We start from the raw sequence: 22,890 nt of genomic DNA, 5'->3' as shown, positions 1-22,890 counted from the left end.
CCTGCCTAGAAAACCTTTCCTCCCAGGAGTCCAGACACACAAGAATCATTCCAGAAGGTCACATGTTTGTTGCGTGAAAAGGGAAACTTGTAAATGAAAGCTTTCTTTATGTAATAAGTTCTTCCCCTCCCCAGCCCTTTCCCTTTTGGAAGGGCCAAAAGGTGACTGAAGCTTCGTCACCTTTTCAAACCAGCCTCTAGTTACACCAGCCAGAGGTGGGTTTTTTTTCCTCCAGAACTGTTAGATTTTAAATATTTTTCTTGTTATCGTAATCATACTTTTCAGCAGCTGATGACCATGCCAAATGGATTATTTACTTTGTATTAAATACTTAATGATGCTGTGTTTTCATTGCGAGCCTTACTGGCCAACACTTGTGCCATAAAAGGCAGTGGTGGGTCAATGCAGGTGCTTTCTTGAGCACCTACCATGTGCTGCAGACTGAAGGGGAACACACGGTCATAGACATTCAGAGGAGTATGTCTCCTGATTTTCAGTGGTTGTTAGTTTCCTGGACTCCGTGGTAATAATACTACCCAACACCGTCATTTTACAAAGTGCTTCATGTGCTGGCAATCCTCAGCTGCCCTATGGGGTAGGTATGGAAACCATTTGATGCCTAATAAAACCAAGATGACAACAAACGGAGTCTCATGCTCAAGCCTGGATGTTTTGGTCCCATTGGTGTATTCTGTCCAGTGGGCAGAAAAGTAGATAAAACTGCCCCCCCCCCCCGCCTTGGAGCACCTCAGATATGCCATAAGGTTTAGAAAACCCTTTCTCCCTCTTGGATGTCCTTCCCAGTGTGGAAAAAGGTGGCTGCTGAAGTGTGGAAACTCCTGAATTCCTTAAGAGGACTGGAGGCTGGTGAAGAGGTCATACTTGAGAAGGTGGCGGCTTGCCAAGAGCACCCACTCTTCCATCTGGCTGTTGATGGCGTCAGGTGCCTTCTCAGTCTAGGGGAATGCACCATGCACCCTATAACCTCCCTTTCTCCTCTGTCTCTTTCTCAGGCACATCTCTCTAACGCTCCCTGCTACCTTCCGAGGTAGGAACAGCACTCGGACTGACTATGAGTATCAGCACTCCAATTTGTATGCCATATCAGGTATGTAGGCGCCACTGCTGATGGCCAGCGGCCTCCTATGTGGTCCTGGGCACCTCCTCCTTCTGGATACTCCCTGTGTTCTCATGGCATTTGTCTGTTTTATCTCTTTTTTTTCCCTGCAAGGGACCTGTTCTTGCAGGGACCAGGCCTTCCCTTTCCTTTGTGTCACCACAGCACTTAGAGAAACGCCAAACACTCAGCATGCTTTAAAACTAATGATGAAAAACAATGTGTGGATTTCACAGACTTGAAGTGAGGTTTCCAGAGAATAGTCACCACATTGTTCACCTGCCAGATTCTGGGCAGGTTTCCCATGGGGACCTGGGATCAGCACAGAGCTGAGCGCTGGTCTGCCTGCCCTCCACTATCAAGGTCTGTCCTCGCCTCTCATTTCTCACAGCCAGGTTTGTGGCCAGAGGGTACACTGGCGGTCTCCCCCTCACGCCCTCATAGTATGAATCTGTGATTTCTAAACTCAGCCTTGAAATTAATAGTGTTACCTTGGCAGGAGCTTCATCGGTCCTAGTTTTGTTTTTACCTCCACCTAGGGAGGGAAGAACTTACAAGCCTTATTACGGAATTGAGATTCATTATGCGCTTGGCAGTGCAGGTGACTTGCTAAGAGCTGAGGAAACCCACAAACTCGCCTCCGATTATACTGGGCCGCCAGTCAGGGGTGCTTGTCTGTAAGGGGGAAGTGGCAAATCGGTGCCGCTTGCGAGTGCGTACCCTTAATGGTGAGTGACACTCTGAACACAGGAACATGGCATTCATTCATGTACCATAATGAATCGGTTATTTAAAAGGTAATCTTTTTTTCTAAAACTTGCAACTTCAGGTTACTAAATAGATGGACTAGAACAATGGCATAATTTATGTCAGTATTAGTTTTACTTGTTATGATCACTCCCTAATAGGTTTGGAAGTATAAGCAAGAGCCAGTGGTTCCGTTTCTGGGCAGCACTACTGCTGGGGAAGGGAAGGAGCAAGGATGGTCTTAGACCTCATCCCTGGCTCCACCCCAGGAGCCAAGCTCTCAAACAGTAGAAGGAACACGTTTGTCTAAGAAAAGCATCTCCAGGGAGAATTTCTTTTGTGCTGTGGCTATTTCAGCAGAGTCGACAAGGAGCATAACAAATGTGGAAAGATGACCTGTTTTGTAGAAAAGCTGAATATTTCCCCAGATACTTAGTGGTAGAGTGGTGCAAAACAGGCCTGTGAAATCCAGCCGGGCAACCCTGTTCAGAATGCACGTAAGAAAGCACAATCAAAATAGATGACTTCTTTCTCTAGCTTGCAAATCTTTTTCCAGCCACGGTGTTGGGCTACACCCACTTTACCTCTGTTCACTGATGGCTTTCCCAGCTGCTGAACATTTCTGCAGAAAAAAAGCCCACAGAGTGAAACCACCTCTGGTTTGGCAGGAATGTTCCTGTCTGCCTCTGGACCACTGCTTCCTCGCTCGTGGCTTTGATGAGGTGTTGTCTAGGTTCATTTCAGCTGTTAGCTTAGCAATACCAAGGTAACAGCCTCAAGACACAGGGGAAGCCATTCAGAAACTTCCTGTTACATTTATGTAAGTGGCAGTCAATTGGATTTTATCTTCCAAACAGAAGTAGTTGAGGCTCAGCCCACGGCAGCAGGCAGCTCAGGCCTCCTCAGCTGCTGCAGGCACCAAATTGCTCTGCCAGGGTCCAGGATGCTTTGTTGTGATGCTGCCAGAAATACCCTGCAGGACTCGCTGGCTCCATCAGGCCTGCAAGCTCAGCACTGGGCAACTATGGCGCAGCTGGGAAGCCTGCCTACCCACCCACCAGCAGCCTGCCTGTGAGTCATTCTGGCTAGAAGGGAGCAGAGACCACCCCCTCACCCCCCACCCCCGCATGAACAGTATTTGGCACTGAGTGGCACGTTTCGGTTTTGTATTGCAAAGCTAGGGTTTTCAGCGGTTTGTTCCAAAAGCAGTTAAGGCAAGGTGTGCCCCAGGCCCTAGCCCTTGCCCAGTACCCAATGCCTTGATAGCTGGAGTTCTGCTGGTAATGAAATGAATCATGAAACTGTTCTCCTTCCACACTGGTACTGGCACATGTTCACTGCAGACTTCGGAGGCTAAGACTTTGGTGCAAATGCCTGGTATGCCCGTGTCATTCCTGAAGATATTTGATTACTGTTCCCTTAGCTCACCGTCCCTTCTTAAGATAAGTAGATTTCCAAACAATGTAATGAGCGACTTGCAAAGCAGCCTACATTTAATTTGTATGTGTATGTATATGTGTATGTGTTAAAGTAATATTTAATTTTAAAATGTTTTCTCAAGAACATACGTGTTAAGATACCCCTGTTCCTACACCTTGCACTAAGACAGCTCCTCCCCACCATACCTACAAAAGGAGAGACACTGCTCAGAGTTGCTGGAGAAGCCAGCAGAGACAATATGTAGCTCAGCCTCTAGCAGACGGAGGTGCTCAGGAAATGTGGGAGGAAGGAGGAAAGGGAGCAAGGGAGAGAAGGAGGAAAGCACGTAGCCCAGTGTCTACTTCGAGCAGGAATGCCCTCTACAACCCCTGGGGCAGGTGATCACCCTGATCTACTGCGTGGACGCTTCTAGTGTCTGGGGCCACTGCTTCTGGTCAGCCCATTCTATATCTGCGAGATCTTACCTCGTTGATTTGGGCCACCCAGAAATCCACTAGCCAAAATTTGCCACCTGTTCTACATTGTCCAGCCAATATTTCTGCCTTGCCCACAGAAGTGGGACAAGGAACTTTTACTGCCTCAGTGTTGAAGTCCTGAGAAGCATCTGTACCTTGTTTGGACTTGTAGTCCCCTAATCAAAATGGCCATGAAACAAACCTTTGACCCTCACACATCTTCTTTAGGATTTTCTTCTAGAAAAGAATTGTAGATGTGCAAAAAAATTTATCCACAAGGATGAGCACTGCTGCTTTTCTTAAGTAGCAAAAAAGGGGCTGTGGGGAGGAATATCTTAAATGTACAAAAAAAAAAAAGAAGACAAGTGGTTAAATTATGAAACATCCATATAATGGCCTTCACTTTTCAGCCATCAAAAAAACAATAATTTATAAAACCATTTCTGAAGCCAGCTTTTCAGACAAAGACTGGACTATAAAATATAAAATGATAACTTGTGAAGAGTGTGCTTCTTAACTCAAGTGGATAAAAATACATGAGACTAAATGGGCAGCTCCTGTCCAGAGGTGAGATGAGAAGGCAGAAAGGGACAGGAACTAGTTGGATGGACGTGGGAAATCCGGGGTGGAAAGGAGGAGTGTGCTGTCACATTACAGGGAGAGCAACTAGGGTCACATAATAATATGAGTATAAATTTTTGTATGAGATACTAACATGAACTATAAACTTTCACTTAAAGGATAATTTTAAAAAATAGTTTATATAAAAAGATATACATGAATATAAAATGAAAAAAGCAGATGACAAACCACAATGTACAATGTGATCACATTTTTAAAAAATACATACCTGAAGGTCTGGGGAATGTTCCTGTGTGGTGTAGATGGTTTGCACTTGACTACTAACCTAAGGGTTGGCAGTTTGAACCCTCCTAGCAGTACTGTGGAAGAGAGGCCTGGCAACCTGATTACAGACAAGAAAATTCTATGGAACACTTCCTCTCTGTAACACATTGGGTCACCGTGAGTTCAAACTGACTCAGTGGCAACATGTTTGGTTTTTGACTTAAAGGTCTGGGAAGGTTCACGCCAAGGTGTTTACAATGTTTTTCACTGGACTTTCTTTATCTTCTCTTTGCTGATCTGTAGTTTCTCATTTTTCTGTCATAGCATGTGTTGCTTTGTAGTAAGAAAAAATATAGATAGGATGTTTATTTGGCATGTTCTTGGTAAGCCCTGCTGGCCCCAAGTGATCTCCCTATCCTTTTCTGAGTGCTCATAAACCATCTGCCTCATAATATGCTTTCACATTTTATTAAGAGTCAATTCCAAGTCACAGATCAATAATGTTCTTATTATCCTTTTTTGAGTATATGATTATTTTCTGTTGTCCAGTCCCCTGGAAGCTTCTGTTTACTAAAGTTCCTCAGAGATCACTGCCTGTAATTCTAACATCGTTTTTAGCCATTCCTCCAATAGACTTGGACTGAGCACCAAAGCTCCTGGTAGCTTAGACTGTCTCCTCACCTTTCTTGTTCTTTGAATTCCCCATCACTATATTCTCCTTTTTAGGGTTTGAAGATGGTTTTCCTTGATGGAGGAGATAGAATTAAAACGGTGGCTACCTAGTTGGCTCACTCTCTGTAATCCATCTATGTTAGGGTCAGCTAACCACAGCCTGCAGCAATGCCCAGCCCACCACCTTCATTTGTTTGACCCGCAAGCCAGGAAAGGCTTTTCTATTTCTAAAAAGTTGAAAAAAATTGAAAAAATAATATTTCCTGGCACTTAAAAAATCATATAAAATTAAAATTTCAATATCTGTAAATAAAGTTTTATCGGAACACAGCCATGTTCGCCCCTTTACAAATTGTCTGTAGCTGCTTTCACACTACACTGGCAGAGTTGAGTGGGTGCGACGGATTAACCCACTCACCACCTACTTATAGGTCCACAAAACCTAAAATATTTACTATTTGGCCCTTTATGGAAGAAGTTTGCCAACCACTAGTCTGTGCCATCAGTCCTAAACAGTGGCAGTGGGTGCTGCCTGTTCTTACTCTAAACATAATTTTTAAAACCACTGTGTTTACTGTTCTTACTTTTGGTAAGCAGTGACTCCTGCTGTCCTAGCTATAGCTTTCCTGGTGATCCAGTACTTATCACCCTGCTCCTCCTCAGTGTGTGCCTTTGGTCTCTTGGACAAGCCTTTAAGATTTTACCTCCTTGGAGAGTTCTCTCAGTATGGTTTTTCTGGATTCTATCTCCTACCGTCAAGACTTTTAATGGGTATTAGCTTTCTTTTTAGGAATAGCTTATCTTTCCTGAAAAGTCTTCTATATAAGTCTCAGATTATGGCATCATACCTTTTTTTTTTTTCCCCCCTTAGAATTAAAGAAAAAAAGTTTAGGTGTCTTGACTACTTTTTTATATTCCATGTATTCCAAGAGGATTTAAGATAACTTCAGAAATCCATGTAACAAAATGAAAATGGAAGTGAGAGCATACAGGTAAAGGGAAAAAGAGGATGGAAAAGTAGGGTATGGATGTGGATAAGGCTTTCCAAGAAGAGGATTCTGGATTTGGCTCCGAGTCCAAGGACAATCTCTATATCAGTAAGGTAAAAACAATCTAGTTGCTCAGGAAGAACCTAACTTTTTCTTTCTGAGCCCAGGGAGGAATTCCTCTTCATAAAGAGGAGCCTGTATAATGCTGTGAACAATATAACAACATTTTGTCACTCATTACAGCCGTGAGTTTTATAAGTGTGTGCTTGTGTATGTATGCCCACGTATATGTATATGGGGGGAGTATCCGCTAGGTTTGAACCCCTAAAATGTTTGAAAGTTGAGTGAGATGTTTCTAAAGAAATATTCTTGAGGTAGGCATCATGCATCTTATTAGGGGACTGGAGACCTCAGGGGATGTCAGCAAAGATGGATCTTCCTCCAACCTGTCCAAGCCTAATGCGTACACCTGTGCTTAGGCTTCCTGTAAGGAGAGGCTTGGTCAAGCTTTGTGTTTTCCTAACCTAGAAATGTTTCCTGTCAATTTTATGCCAGGTTCTGCTTAACAAACAGATGATTATAGATACAGGAAACAACGCTGTGCTATTCTTTTGTTATTGTTGATATAAACTCTTAAGTACAAAATTTTTGCCAAAGAACTCCTACTTTTCTCTCTTTTGAAGAAGCATCTTAAATTGATATTTTAATGTGATATAGTAAAATTAAGCAAATACATATTAAAGGTAGCATTAATAAAACCAAAAATATCCCTACAATTTCAGGATGAGCCACAACACAGAAATGCAGCCAAGCCTCACTATGCAGGGAGGGATTCTTTTCCTCCTGTAGGAAGTCACATTGCCTTGCTGACATCTTCATTTATCCATCAGCATTGGGCTGGGTATATAAGTTATTCCCCACATCATTACTTTTGAGAATGAAAGGGGCCACACAAATGTGCCAAGACAGGAGTCCTAACCTGGAACTGTCCCATGCAGACTGGGGTGTGTGGTCATCCTGCCTTTTTGGGTTTTTTAAATAAACTTTTCAGCTTCTGTTGTTCTCAGTTTTCTTTTTTTGTTACTGGAAAAGTCATCTTATTGCCCTCCACAGCTGTTCCCTCTGCAAAACTAGTCCTCTTTCAAGATGTTTGACACCAAGAAGGTTGTGAGCATGATCAAGTACAAGTCCATTGTCTTATCAGTTTGACTGTTGTACAGAAAGGAGCGGATTTTGTCTGTAACACAGCCATGTGTGAGCCGCCTGTAACTCTGACATCAGCCTAGGAAAGCACAAAGCAATTAAAAATAATTAATGATTTCTGAATATCAGCTTTCTCCATGCAGTTTTAATCTAGTTCTCATTTAAGTTGGAAGATGGACATTTAATTATCAGTATTATGAAATTCATGATTTATATATTTCATCCAATTGGTGAAAATGTCTGCCACTAGCTCTTCATCTTATTATGAAAAAAAAATTCTGTATGTGTCACAGTGTGATCATTTAAAAACTCATCTGGAGCATACCAACCAATTACAAACATATTTTCCTTTCATTTGTAGTGATTACATTATTTCTACCTTTAAATTAGGAGGAAAAAAATCTCACCTGGGAAATCTGAAATAAACTTAATTCTTGAATGATTATAAGGCTTTGCAGGGCTGGAAAATGAAGGCTTAAAGACTAAAACAAAGGGATGCCTGAGCAGTGATGCTCTTTTCTGCGTAAGGTGTTTTAGCCAACAACTGCTTGGTTGTGCAGTGTTTACGGTATTATGCTGCAGAAGTCGTGTCTCCATTCTGTGCATGTGTGTGCCTGGGCTGCTTTTACAATATATCTGGGTGAGTGTCAACTCATGCGGGGCTTGTGCTCCTCTCCGTCTTCTAGTGGATGCCCCCAGTAATGTTGGTCAACCTCTGCCTCTGCAGGTATCCCCTGTGGTCTTCATCTTTAATGGACATGCTCTTGTGGCTTGATGTGGCCTTGTATCTCAGACCCCGTTCCCCTTTCGCCTCCACTGAGATTTTCCACAATCACCTCTGACAGATTGGAGAGGTAGTAGATGAGCTTATGGGAGGATATTGAGGATCTGATATTTGGTACAGCCACAGATAATAGCAATGTGGGGAATTTTCCTGAATGAAGTGAAAAAAAATATAGTGGTGCTCAAATCGAGGAAGAAGTAAGTCATTTTAAGGGCATATAAATTATTATCTTCACGCGTAAACAGCCATTGCTTTCCTTGTCTCTCCATCTATTCTTGCCCTGACTGACAAAAAAAGCTAGTATAAAGAAAAATGTAATAAGAAAGAGAAGAAATGAATGGGAGTGGATAGGGAATGGATGGCATGGTGTATTTGTATATCCTGATGTAAAAGGTGCAGTTGACAGGTGGCCAGGTTTGCTCTGTACACAACCATGTGTGTGCTGTCAGGCGCACGCACGCTGCCTTGTTTCGATTGATGAATTGCCTGCTTTCTTGATTAAACCTTCCGTCACTTAAGAAACAAAAAGCCTGTGTTTAGATGGCAGAGTGGGACATGTCAAAAAAATCTGTCTCCTTTACCTTTGTGCAGATGTTGGGCACAGACTGTAACATGTATTATTAAAATGAATGTGGCATTTACTGTGCATTATTCCTTTCCTGGGAGAAAGGACTGTAAATTATATGCTAATAATAAGCTTTAACCCTTTCGAAATGCAAAAGATTTAAGAGTGCAAATATTCATGTAGGTCTGGCTAATTGGATGTGCTTTTATATGTCCACTGTGGTAGCTGTGTCGCTGAAGTTAATGAACAGTGTGTGCAGGCAAACACACAGAGGGACTTGGGGAACTCTCGCCTCCAGGAGGTGTTCTGCTATGTAAGTGCTGCCTCTAGGACTTCACAGAGAGACCCCAAAACCTGAAGTTGGGCCCTGGATCATCCTACTACGAATTAAGCCCGTAACATGTCCAAGTCCACTCACGAGGCCTCTGGAGCTGAGCGTTAAGGGTGTTCCTTTCTTCACTGGTCCTGCAATCCCAGGTCCCACAGCTGGCTGGCTGGCTGAGCTTGGGCCTGGTAGGTAATCAGGCTTTGGTGTCTAGCACTTACTTGGCTCTCTTTCTTTACTGACTTTCCTGTACTCAATCCAGCTGCTCAGGTAGCCAGACTGTCTCAGGTTAAACCTTCACACCTCTGCCCCGACCCGTGGCTGACTGCATTAGTTCAAACCTAACCTGCCGAGTGTTGAAGAGATCCGTAGCCACTGCTCGCCTCCCCAGCTTCTGCTGTTCTCCTTTGCCTGTGTCCCACCAGCCTGGGTTGCTCCCTATGGCCTTGCCCTTGTCCTTTGTATACATTTGCTCCTGCCACTCCAATGGCCCCCATTGGCCCACCTGCTCCTCTTTCTGTCTCTGCGGAGCCATCTTTGAAGGCCTGTCCCCAAACTGCCTCTTCCATGAAATTTTTCTGATTCCCTTTCAACTCAGATGCCCTCTTTCTGGTTTCTCCCCACTCTACCGGTATTTTGTACATTCCTGTCGCTGGGCCCTTACGTATTCTGCTTTGTGTTAGAAAGATTTCACCTTTTGGGTGAACGTTGAGTACCTTGAGAGGGCAGAGACTATATTTACAGAGAATGGAAGCTGCCTTAAATCCATTTTGAATTAAGAATGTAAGTAAACAAAGGCAAAGAAAATAGAAAGATTGCTCACTCCTTCATTCAGCAGACACTGAAGGCTGCCACGAGCCAGGCCCTGTGCCCCCAAGGGCAGTGGAAGCCAGTGGAAGATGGCTCGGCAGAGAGTATCACTGACAGCACATTTGGGGTCAGACATAGGCATTCAGAATCTTGGCTCTGACATTTATTGGCCATCACACAAAGCCACTGTGGATGGCCTCATAGGTTGTGCACTGTACAACATACGTGACTGGCGCCCCCTAGAGCTGTGCAAGGGCCCTGCATTATGTTACCTTAGTAATCAACTTACTATCTGCTCAGTGCTGACTTTTCATACCTGTGTAACATGATACGGTAACCACCTGCTTCCTTCACAGGATTATTGTGAGGATCCAGGGTGTGTCAGAACATTCTGTAAACTGGGAAGCAGTGCAGACGTATCACTAAGTCAGAATTGACTTGACAGCAATGAGTTTGCGTTGGTTTTGGTTTGCACGCTGTGATCGGAGTAGGAGCCCAAGGATTTGTTGAGAATTATCGCTCAGGACACACTATGATCCAAGTCCAGTGTGGTCTTCATCTTCTTAGCCCTGTGCACCTTTATATAATTTTGATATATGAGGGTACTTCTCTGCGTGCTCAGAGAACATTTCTTCCTCAATCCAGGAAAACTTGCAATAAAAGCCTCTCTGGCACGGCTCAGCTCAGCACCTCCTGGAAGCCGAGACATTCTGTCACGCATCATCACTTAGAAGCGAGGGTGTTTTCTGTGGCAAGCAGCCCACGAAACCTTTCTCGGGAAGGTGACTGAGCAGTGGTTTGGGGGCAGGAAGGAGAGGAGCGCTTGGCAGAGTGAGCTGGCAACTTCTATAAAATCTCCCAAAGTGCATTTTGTTTCTTTGGAGGAAAAGTGCCTGGAGGGTACTTTCTGCTCCAGGCCCTCATTTCTGCTTTTCCTGTGCTCTAAGGGTAGGAAAAATTGAGACATTTTCCAGTTTCGTCATCATGAAAAATGAAAATATTATTAGGTAACAGATACTTCAGTGCTCTTAAAAGGGCGACCACCTTCCCGCTGTGCTTTCATTCTCTATTTGGTTGTTAAGCATGTTAGAGTTAAGGCAAGATTGGCTTAATTGGGCTTCTTCTTAAATCCCAGGGTGAAGCAGCCAGGGAGCAGTGGAAAGAAAGGGGCAGGAGCCAGGAAAGCTGGGTTCAAGCCCTGGTTCTCCCACAGACTAGCGGAGTAATGTCATGCATAACACTGAACCTTTCTGGATCTAAATTCCCTCATCTCTCAATATTAATAAGCACAATGACAATATCAATAATTTTAAAATAACATGGCTCAGCCAACATTTACTAGAAGTTTCCTTTGTGTCAGGCACTGTCTAGTACCTACCTCAGAGGGCCGAGGATATGTGGGAAGGGGCCTCGTGTGTGACACAGCTTGGAATGTATGAGATGTTACCAGCAAATATGCAGTTACTGCGCCTGGACTTCATAGATGTACCATCTAAACACTGTCCCAACTGTGAAGTTGCTGAGCACATGAACAGTTAAAGAAAAACCAACTTTCTGATACCTTTTTCTCTTATGCTTATCTTCTTTGTCTAGTTTTTAACATGCCCCCATTTCTCATCATAATTCCCTTTCCTAGGAGGCAACATGGTTGTGGACCAGCAGCAGGGGCCTTTCTAAAGACCTAGCCAAAGAAATACTGAAAACAAAGGGAACACACTTAACCCCAGCTCCTCATCTGCTCTTACCACTTCTTCAAAGGCTTACTGTGGGGTGAATAAAGCAGTCTGGTTTGGCAAACACTCCTGCCTAAGGACAGCTTATATCAAATTAGCCTGTGTTTCTCTATCTCTATCTCTCTTGCAATAATGAACTATCAGCTAAGAGGAAAAAGTGATAGAATTAAGGCAACTTCTTTAATTTGCACAAGTTTAGGAAGCTGAAGTTGTTTTTGCCTTTATGAAAATGGATTAAATTAATTTATTTTAATAATACGTAACTTTCATTGAGCTATTAATGTGTACAAGACTCTGTAATAAGCCCCTTCTATGCATTTGGTCATTAATTGCAACAAATCCCTTACCAAGAATATCTTACAACCAGTCTTTAAGGTATATGCTATTATTATTATTATCCCTATTTTACAGATGAAGAAACTGAGGTTTTGAATGATTGCTAGTAAGTGGCAGGACTGAGATTTGAACCCAGGTCTCTCTGACTCCAGACCCTAATAAGCTCTAAACCACTGTGCCAAGATGCTTCCTTAGCTCAGGTTGTGTGTGACCATTTCCCTCTCCTAGACAAATTCAAGGTTGAAAATGGCACCCTTCCCCTTAGAATGACACACATCTCCCAAGAGTGAATCATGCTAGGACTAAATCAGTATATGAAGTTCCAGCATTATTTAAAATCTCAGATGATTCCCTGGGTGATCATCTCTGGGACCTCATCAGAGTGAGGTCTTTAATACTCGACTGAGGACAATCCCCGAGTCCAAAGGGGATCATGGGTATGGATGTGGCTCTCATGGGCTCTGCAAACTGGTGATGCACACAGGCTATTCAGCCTAAGTTTGAATCATGGCTCCTTCACTTAATAGCTCTGTGACCTTAGGCAAGGAATCTAACCTTTCCGTTGCCTCAATTTCCTTATCTGTAAAATGGGATTGACAACAATTTGTGGTAAGGGTTAGAACTGAGCCTGGTATATAGAAAGTGCTACACGTTGTTACTGTTACTATACTTATTCCACAGCCCTTCCCTTCCATCCCTTCTCAGATATTTTCCCACCCAGGAAAGGGAGTATACCAGGTACGAACTACTACTGATCTTCTTGTTATAGACCTTTGTCTGGGGGCAGGCAGTCTGGGCACCTGGATGTCCCCTTGCTGTGGTCTTCTCTTAACCCCTGTGGTGATTGTGGGCAGCCTGAACCCACGATTTCACTTATTGGGACTGAACCCTAGGTGTTCCTCTCGCTCCACCTGAGCCCTTCCCCATGTCCTCCCATACCCTGCCTACTGGCAACAGTCTTTTTTTGAACTGACAGTCACTTTCGTGCCACTCTATCTTTCCTGCTTTCAAGCTTCTTTTGCTAGATTGGGCCTCCTAAGATGCCAGCCTCTGCTGAAACCAAGCCCAAGGTTACCGAGCCATTCCAGATCCCGTACATTCCCTGCCAACTCTCCAGAATCGCCCAGGACTGTGACCAATCAGTTTCCCAGCCCCAGCTTCCTTTCTTGTCCAGTCCTACCTCCCTGCCTTCTCCGTCCAGCTGCCAGTGTTCTGAGCTTCCGTGCTCCAGCCTTGCTGAGTTACGACAAGAGTCATAGGAGATCAGATCGCAGGTTAACATATTTATACACTTGATGGCTTAATAACTAAAGATGTGGGCATTGGCAGAACTTGGGAGAAGTTGGACAGACACGCAACATTTGGTCATTAAATCCAAAGTTATCCTTTGTCCATCACGCATCCTCCCTTTTGTGTCATAACGCATACACTTACTATTAACATTAGGACAAAAGAAATTCTGATCGGTTTTAGAACAATGAAGCCACCTTTCCTGTGGACGGAATACCTGAATTCATCTATTGTCACACATTTATTTGGTGTTTGGGTTCTGAATACTGAGTGCTTTCTTCTCTCTTTTTATTAATGGCCAATGACAGTCCTAAACCGTTTATGTTTCAAAAAAAAAAAATCTTCAGTGCTACAACCTGGAGTTTGGGTGGAATATATTTATCACAGATCCCGGAGAACGAAGCTCCTTCTTCCTCAGATTTGTCTTACAATTGTCTCTAAGACAGTGAATGACGCAGAACTCTCGTCCAAGGTTGAGATCCTTTGTTAGAGAGTGGTTTCTCACGCCTGACATGTTTTATAGCCTGAACGATCTCATGATCCACTGGCGAGGCAACATCCATAATTTTGAATGAGAGAGTAAAGCTTGCCTCGTTGGCCCTAAGCATCGCTTCTGGTGACACACTTAGAAGTACTTAATCGCTTGCTACCTGGAGGCAATAAATGCACCCATCTTTATGTTCTATCGCCTTGCGTGTTTACCTTAAATATGCCCTGTGCAGAAAAAAATGCCAGCCTTGCTCCTGTCAGAAGGTTCTTTGGATCATGAATTACACAGCCCTCCCTCACCCTTATCCTAGCAAAGGTGGATTGTGCCTTTTGTAGGCCCAAGATGGGCAGCTTCTTTGGCCAGTAAACCTCTTGGCTATTGGGCTTCTTGTAAAACTGTCCATCTGATTGGTTTCCCAATTCTGAGAAAGTGGACTAGTCTTTGGTTATGACGTCTTGTTCAGTGTTCAGTGTTCTGTGTCCTGTGAGGGTGGGATGATAGTGTCCTGTTCACTGGTGTTTCCTAACACTTGAGCCCAGGACCTGGCACACAGGAGGCACTTAATGATAGTGGTTGTTGGATTGATTCTTGAGAGGGGCTTGGTTTTTGGAACCAATCTACCCTTTCGTATCAGCCCTGTCTAGCTGCATGAAGTAGGGTTAATATTGTTGTTTTGAGGATTAGAGATAATTTACATGAAATGCTTAGCACCGAGTGGATGTCCCAAAAATGGTGGCTGCTATGACTGTCAGGGAGCCCTGGTGGTACAGTGGTTAAGCACTTGGCTGCTAACCAAAAGTTTGGCAGTTCGAATCCCCCAGCCACTCCTTGAAAACCCTGTGGGGCAGTTCTACTCTGCCCTATAAAGGGTCACTATGAGTTGGAATCTAGTGTCGGCAATGTTTTTTTTGTTTGTTTTTTGTTTTTACAACTGTTGTAATTACTGCTGTTATTCCAGTGAGACGCTGGGAGAGGAAGCACTGACCTTATTCACCCTGCCGTATGAGCCCTTCACCCTTTTTTGTGTCCCTCCCTGCTAAAAGTGCAGTCAGGGGAAGGGGCAGCTCCTTCGGTAAAGCAGCAACCAGAAGGGAAGGAACTCACACCTGGAGGGGCTTTGCGCTGTTCAGGGGACCTTTTGGCATAATATAAGGCAAACCTTCCGTTCTAATTCCTGTGTCAGTAATTGCTTGAGATGTTAGTTTGCTACGGGGTAAAACAGTTTTAAAGAGAACGTGTCAACAATTAAATCAGCCTCAGATGTTCTCTTTCCCTTTTCATTGAATCAGCTCTGATTTAGGAAAGGACCATGTCTGTGCTCAAACCTCTGAATAGTTCATGTCTTCCTTTGTTGCCCTTTGTCGTGTTTCCTTTGGTTTGCTGCTCTTCTTTTCCAATCCCTCCCTTTCCAGGATCCTTTAGCAAGGAAAAAAAAAAAAAAAGGCTTCTTGCCTTGCACCAGAACCCTTACAGAGCTGTGAGCCAGAGCTTAGCTTAAGAGTACGAGAAATTCACACCACCCACAAAGCAGACCATTTAGCAATCCCCTGTTCCCCAGCTGGAAGCCCTGGTGGTATAGTGGTTAAGTGCTACAGCTCCTAACCAAACAGTCGGCGGTTCGAATCCACCAGGCGCTTCTTGGAAACTCTGTGGGGCAGTTCTACTCTGCCCTATAGGGTTGCTATGAGTCGGAATCGACTTGATTCCGACGGCACTGGGTTTGGTTTGGGGTTTTTGTTCTCCAGCTGGCTGCTGGGTCTTAGGCCACTGAGGGCTCTAGGGCCTGTGCCGAGGACAGCACAGCAGGCACAAGGGCAGCCGCACGGACAGCATCCTGCACACTTTTCTCTGGGTTCGAGAGAGTAAATCACACAACTTTCTTAGATGTCCCAGTCTCGGTATCGTGGGAAGCCACTTCTGCTGCCAAGTGTAAGGTCCTCGAAGCTGAAGGATTGCTCCTTTCTTCAGGCTGCATTTTTTAAAAAGATATTGTACCTTTTATTTGGATTTAATGAGGACAGACATTTTAATCAGAGGTTAGTCGTTTATTTTTGCAAACTATTGTTTTGATTCATCATTTTTGCAGATAATTAAATGGTTCAGCTGGCACAGTGTGTCTACTTTATTAAAACAGGTAATTTTGGGGGGAAAAGAGATGCTATTTTTTGGATCACTGCACAAGAATTGCTTTTATCTTCATCTGTGAGCATAGTTTCTGGTTGTTTTGCCAGAAGGCTCTCCGGCATTCAAGCGTTTAGTGTCCTTTCTGATTGGGAAGGGACTGCCCTCTGATGGTTGGGGTGTCAGCCATTACGCCCTTTGAAATGGGAGATGCAGAGTAAATTCTGTGCTGTTATCTTTTAGAAGGTCTCATGGGTTTTAACTGGATTGGGAAAAAGAGCCTACAAGTTATGAACTTTGCAGAGCAGCAGTTCTTATGTTAAAAACAGATTAATTGTAGCCCTCACAGTGGGTGGAGTTTAAAAGTCAATTACTGCTTGTCCTATTATAATTTACACACCTAGGATTTGAAAAAGTCTGTCACTTAATATAAAAATGAAAAGGTTACATGTACTCCTGTGAGTATACCTATGACTTTTCATCTGTAAATGCTTTAGCTGCATGTATTTGTATGTATGCAACTTGTAGCTGCAGAGCTGTAATATAACAATATCTGGGAGCAAGCTTCCTTACAAAGAGTAACCTTTAAGATTTAGTTCTTTAAGTACATAATAGTGTAGAATATGGTCCTTTGTCTGGCAGGTTCAATCCACTTGTAGGCACAGTGGCCAGCCCCTGCAAAGACTAAGGAAAACTCCATTTGTGGGTCGTGAACCAGTAAGGTAATGGCACTTTAGGGGTCAATTAAAAAAAAAAAAAAAATTGCTTACAACATTTGCTTTCGTTGATTTTTCCATGTTTGTGTCCTGAATCGGTTAATTTACTCATTAAAAGGATTTATTTTAGGTGGACCAATTAAAACTTTGGAAGCTAATTTTTTGCTGAGCAGTGCAGACCTCTGAAAACAATTTATATCATGGCTTCTGCCCTTTTCCACAGAGAGCTGTCTAATAGTGCTGTAACCTCTGGTGCTCGTAAGAAGTTCAAAATTGCTGTTCTTTGTCCTCTAGCTCTGGGGCTAAGCAGCCATCTGGGGGACTTTCTCCTGGGCTTCCCATTGTCTTAAGGTGAATAGGTAAGCCTGAAAAGTCCAGCCCAGCCCAGCCCAGCCCAGCCCAGGAGTGGCACGCTGTATTTGTTTGCTTGCATAAACCCATAGTTTAATTTTTTTAATAGGAAGCTGCTGTGTAGTTTGGATATTTAAACAGTTATTAACCGAATGACAATTAACAGATTGCATAGACAGATTTTCTTTTGAAAACCTCTGAAATTGAGTACAGTTTGCAAAACTATCACAGCATAGTAATGACAATGAATTTTGATTTCCCGGAACTGATATTAGACTCCTTATTAAACTATGTGCATCTGCTTTTAATTTACTCCAAATAATTGGAAAATGCAATGAAGCTTTCCAATTAAAGCACGGCTTTATGCTGTTTAATAATACCCCCATAATATTATAGCTTATGAAGTGACAGGTGAGTTGGTGTATGAATAAAACATAAAGGCAGCAATAAGGGACAGAAAACCGGAGACAGTTGTGGGGATTTTAAATGCTGGATGTAATTTGCATATATTAATCTCTTCTTTTCAGCCTTATCAGGCATTCTTCAGTATTTGAAGTTAAAATAGCGTTGACAGGCGGGAGTACGCTTAGTTTTTTCAAGGATTTATTACTTGTATAATTTCTGATCTTTAATAAGCAGATAGGACTGATCCTCGTAGTTCTGTAGAAATCGGTTAATTGTTCCAGATGGCGTGTACTGATTATGCAAAATTACTCTTCACACCATTTTTTTTGTGATGGAGTTTGGAGTAAAATTAAATTTTTTATAGCCTTCTTATCATGCTGTTTTACAGTGGTTTTTCCACAGAAGTTGAATTTAATCTACTATATTACATTGACCAGCACAGTTATTCTAATGTAGCATTTTGTGATTTGACAAAGAATAATAGAACACATTGCTCATTGTTCATTACCGTGTCCCTAATAAAAAGGAGCTCCTGTGTATAGAACGTAGCTGTTATTTATGAAGAATGCCCAATTCACACAGTTAAAAATGCAAGATTGTACTATGAAGTAGTTCCTTTTGGGGAGAGAATATCTATGAAGAGCAAATGGAAATAGCCTTGTTGCTACAGATTTTACACAGTAAAGGAGGAGTCTCCTTTTGATGACCAGTGTGTTTAAATTGTGCTACTTTTTTCTTCCATGGGGGAAAAAAATTTTTTTTTTAACTAGATAATCTCATTCTATTAAGGGAGGTGTCACTGGTTGACTTGTCTTGATTTACATAATCCCAGAAGAAGACTTTCATAATTGAATAGCATTTATAAAAGGTAGTTACACTTTGTCGTCAAGTGTCAAGCTGCTCAAAAAAAAAAAAAAAGGCTTCAAGGGTAAGTCATCCCTAACATTTTCTAAAGTGTCAATTGATTACAAAGCACCTTGTGCCGGTGTCACATCCAAGTCCAGGTTTTGCCTGTTCCCAGGGTGACATTAATCTAGACTTATCCTTGTCCAGGTTCTCAGATAACATTCTCTCACAGTTCAGCCAATAGTGGAATATGAAGCATTCAGCAGATTCACCCCAAAATGGGATTGTAGGGCTGTTATCTTGACCGAGGGGTAGATGCAGTTTCTTTCCTTTGGGAAAGCTTCTGCTCCCAAGAGCAGCAGTTGGGGGTGGTGGGAGGACTGGACATAGATTTTTCTGTTTCATCAAAAATCCTGCTTGGTTATTTCGTATTTTAAATATAGCAGATAAATCTGTAGAAAAATATTTCTATGTATCTGTCTGAAGTTTGACTTATTTTCAAAAGAAACCGCTGTGTATTAAGTCTTACCAGGATTTTTATAGACTCAGGCTATGTATTTTATTTTAAACAGAATAGAATTGCATATACAGACAGACTCACAGATAATTATGTGGCCTGACTCCTTGTTCCAAGTATTTCCTGTCCTGGGCATCAGCACCTCCCCACCCACACCCGTTGTTCAGCAGGCCTTGTTTGAACAGACTTGAGGAGGATTTGGATCTGTTTAAAGGGTTCAATCCCCTGGCCCTGGGGGAATCAAACTTTTTTTTTTTTAATATCCTCCCCCAGCAGCACTGATTGCTCCTTGCAGAGAGGGCCTCCTGGAGTGGAAGCTGACTTACTTGACGCCTCTGTGGCAGGCGCTGGGGAAACAAAGACAACAGAAGGTCGCAGACCTTCTGGAGCAGAGGATGCCTGTCCATCTGTATCTGTTGGCGTGGAGCAGGGGTGTGGCAATGGTGAGCTGTAGTTGCTCTCTGGGAGTGCAGGATCTCCATAAACCAAACCAAACCAAACCCATTGCCACTGAGTTGATTCTGACTCCGTACTGACCTGCAAAACAGGCTTTATGACTGCCAGGGCTCTGTAAATTGTGCTGTGTGCATTGTGTTATATTCTGGTCTTCAGAATATTTGTGGTTAAATTCTGTTTTGTCTCTAGTATATCCTATAATATTAGGATGACTAATTAAACCAAACATGAAAAAGTATGGTTTGAAGCCCAGAGCACCTTCAATGTGCAGTACCAACTAAACTCTGTGTTTGCTTTACCTCCGGAGTACTTCGGATCCTTGAAGCCTTTCACATACCCTCTTTTGTAAACTCAAAATATACTTTTGTGAAAATGAAAATTATATGAAAAAGGGGATTCATAAATCAGACATGATTAAAAATATTTGTTCTAATGCAGTAATAATTTGGTAGTAATGCTTTCATCAGTATAGCTTAAGGCTACATTAAGTGGACAGACTTTATATGGATTCTCTAATTTTAATCTTCAAAATGCTATCTAATGTCTCATTAAGGCTTGCATATAATGTATCTTAAGTACAGTCATTAAATATAGTTTAGGGAGATTTATGTTCAGATATTGCTTAAAGATGTTTTAATAGGCCCATTTACTCTGATGATATTAATGAGCTCTTAATACAGACTAAGCTTCTAAAACTAGTGGTAAAGACTCCCAGCCTGAACACAACAACTTAGAATTAGTGCCTGTTTTGGACAAGTGCCCAGAGGTTTGTCCTGTTGATACTCCAGGGTCAGTACAAGCCCCTCAAAGGAGCCTGGAGTTTCCGAAAGCCATCTCCTGTCACTTGGTCTGGCTACTGACCCCGCGTGACTTTGTTGTCTTGCCAAGCCAACTACAGTTCTTTTTCTTCCCGAAACTGTGCACGGGCCATGTGCTGACCTGGGCCAAACCGTACATCTCCAAGGCCATTTGAGACACATTTACGCTCTTGGCGGTGTCACTGGGGCATGTGAGGGGTTAAAGGAGGCTGTTGTTGTGCTTCTCATGTAAGCGTCCGCCAGGTGAGGTGTGCACAGTCTGGCATCATTATGTGAACAGCTTCGATCTGCCATAAGTGAACCATAAAAGGTCACATGGGTGTGCTTTCATCTTTCAGGAATTCATAGTGTCTGAAATATAGTAATAAAGTAGTCCTAATTCAAAATTGGAGGAAAAAAAAAAAAAGCCCAACAGGAATCTCTGCACGCCTCACACGCATGTACACAGTTGTTCCCCAGACCCCACTTTTAAAGATGCAGCAAGTATCTCTGTGTTGGTATTTCCTTTTCTTTCAGAGAGAAATATTGAAAAGCACATTTTTTTTGTCTCTATTATTTTAAGGGAGGGAAAAAAAGAACCTGTGAGTTCAGAGACTTTTCTAATTACTAAATAGGTTTGTTATAAAAAGATAATAGCAAATTTCTTCTTTTCATAATTGGACATTTCTTCCCTGTAGGCTAATGCGTGCACACCCCGTGCATGCCCAATAAGTTGTGCATTTGAAAAGCCATAACTAGCTAATAACAGCTATGGTGTCATCAGAGAGTAATGGTGTGCTGATTAGCATAATTAATGACAAACGGTGGTGCGGAATTGGTGGATTGGTTTAGCAGATGATGAATGCGGCCAGGCCTGGGTTGGGGCCTGCCAACGAGGCCTCGCTGGCTGTCAGCCCTTCTGTTCTCGCTGAGGCAGCCCTCATTAGTCACGATGGGAGGTGCCAGTTTGTATTCTGTTTGGAGCACAGAAAACTTAATAATCCCAGTGAATGTGGCTTTCCCTTTCTCCTGTGTATTTACTCACAAAAATCTCTTGTCCCTTGGTCCCTTGTTGCTGAACCATTAAGACACCAGCTATTCCCAGGTCCCTCTGAGACACTGAAGTGGAAACAAAAGGTAGAGTAATAGAGAGACAGGCCGATCTCAGAGCTTTTCTTCCACCGTAGATGAATTAGTCCTGTTTGAAAGACTTCTGTCTTGTGAACTCTGTTTATCTGTGTATTTGTAAGGGAAAAAGAGATGAATTCAGTAAGCTATACATTTTGTCCTGAAATAAGACTAGCACATTTATCTTTGACTTGATTAATCAGACTAATTTGCATTCGCAAATGAGACTGATAAAAATGGATTTACCTTTTAACCTTTAGAGGGGGAAAAGTATTTCTCTGCAAGATTTCTGGGGCTATCTTTCCTTAACCGATAAGAAGTGACTCCTTTATCAATACAGATGAAAATCCTTAATTTGCATTAGTGAATGAGACTAATTATTATATAGTTAATTAGCATCTGGAAATGAAGATTATCTTAATTACAAAGCACAATTTCCCTAATAGCTACAAAACTGTAAGTTTGATCCGTGTGGAAATTGGTAACTATTATTATGTAATTAGTGATAACATTAATAGTACAGAGTATTTAGACATAATTTGCATATGCAAATGTAATTTACCTGAGCCAAACAAGTAGACCATTAATGATCAGGGTATGATAGAGCTGACTGAAAGTTTTAGATAGCTGAATGCTACCCATTATGCCGTGTCTCAAAATTACATAGTGTTAGAGTCATCAAGGACCTTTAATATTTAGGTGATCAGAATAGATTTTGTTTTGAGAAGAATTTGTAACTAGAGAATTAAATAACGAAGTTAATTGTGTAGGGAAATAGACACGTAGACACCTCCTTGTCCTTTGATTTCTCCATGCTTTCCAGCATTACTGGAAGTTTTGATGTACTTACTCTACGTATTTTAACGCTTCTGAATTTTGGGTTTGTCTTAAAATTGATGTGTACTTTAAAATAGCAACACACACACACATAAGCACATTGAATTACGAAATTGATGTTGCAGCTTACAGTTTCGGGGAAGAGATGCAGAGCTTTCTGACTTTCGTCTACATGGCCTCGAGGCTTCTCCCCGTAGAGCTGGTTCTTTGTCTGCATCAACTCTGGTACCCACCTACTTCCTCCCTCAGTCTGTAGCAATATTTCCCAAAGGATGGGTGTGTACCTGGAAGGGGGGTAATTTTAGAGCAGAAGTGGATAGCCTTTTTCATTTTTTATTTCACTCAGAAGAACATATCAAAGGATATCATTGTTTAGAATAAGATTAAAGTAGGCATATGCATCAGTGTTTGCTAGGTTCTGCTGCAGTAACAATCTCCACAATTGCAGTGGCTTATAATACCATCATTTTAAATATCACCCAAGTTACAAATTGGTGACTGAAGCTAGCTGTGCCCCTGCTCCGTGTGTCATCTCATTCCAGGACCTAGACTGAAGGAGCAGCCCCTATCTGCAACACGCTGTTCTATGGCAGAGGGAAAAAGCAAGAGACCTGGAAGAAACACTCAATAGCTCTTTAAGTTCCTGGTCAGACAGGGCAAGGCATGTGGCCAGGTCCAACATCAGTGGGGCAAGGTTTTATCCTTACCCCCCAAGAGGCCCTGTGCTTCACATGGCAGTGGGCAGGGAAGGTTAGACTCTTACAGGGAGATGGGAAGCAGTATTCAAGAATGGTAAAACTACCCACTGGAGGCAGATACTCTGCGTTTTTAAAAGTGAGTTTCAGATGTAAAGAAAAATATAAACAATAATTGTACTGAAAAAAAAAAATGAAACTGGAACGTGAGACACTGTT

General features: G+C 42.5%; 1 protein-coding gene across 7 annotated transcripts in view; it reads left to right on the top strand.

The window, feature by feature from the left end:
* Window positions 1–22,890, top strand: part of MVB12B (multivesicular body subunit 12B) — a 181,814-nt gene that overhangs the window by 95,965 nt on the left and 62,959 nt on the right. For all 7 annotated transcript variants that reach the window (XM_023544912.2, XM_064291426.1, XM_023544911.2 and 4 more), the window contains one exon: window positions 1,014–1,108. In XM_023544912.2, coding sequence (XP_023400680.1) covers window positions 1,014–1,108 — 95 coding nt within the window. The remainder of the gene's footprint in view (window positions 1–1,013; window positions 1,109–22,890) is intronic.

Source organism: Loxodonta africana, chromosome 9 (genome assembly GCF_030014295.1).
Source record: "Loxodonta africana isolate mLoxAfr1 chromosome 9, mLoxAfr1.hap2, whole genome shotgun sequence".
Lineage (NCBI taxonomy): Eukaryota > Metazoa > Chordata > Mammalia > Proboscidea > Elephantidae > Loxodonta > Loxodonta africana.
The sequence above is the reverse complement of the archived record's forward strand: the minus strand, read 5'-3'. Positions and strand labels throughout refer to the sequence as shown.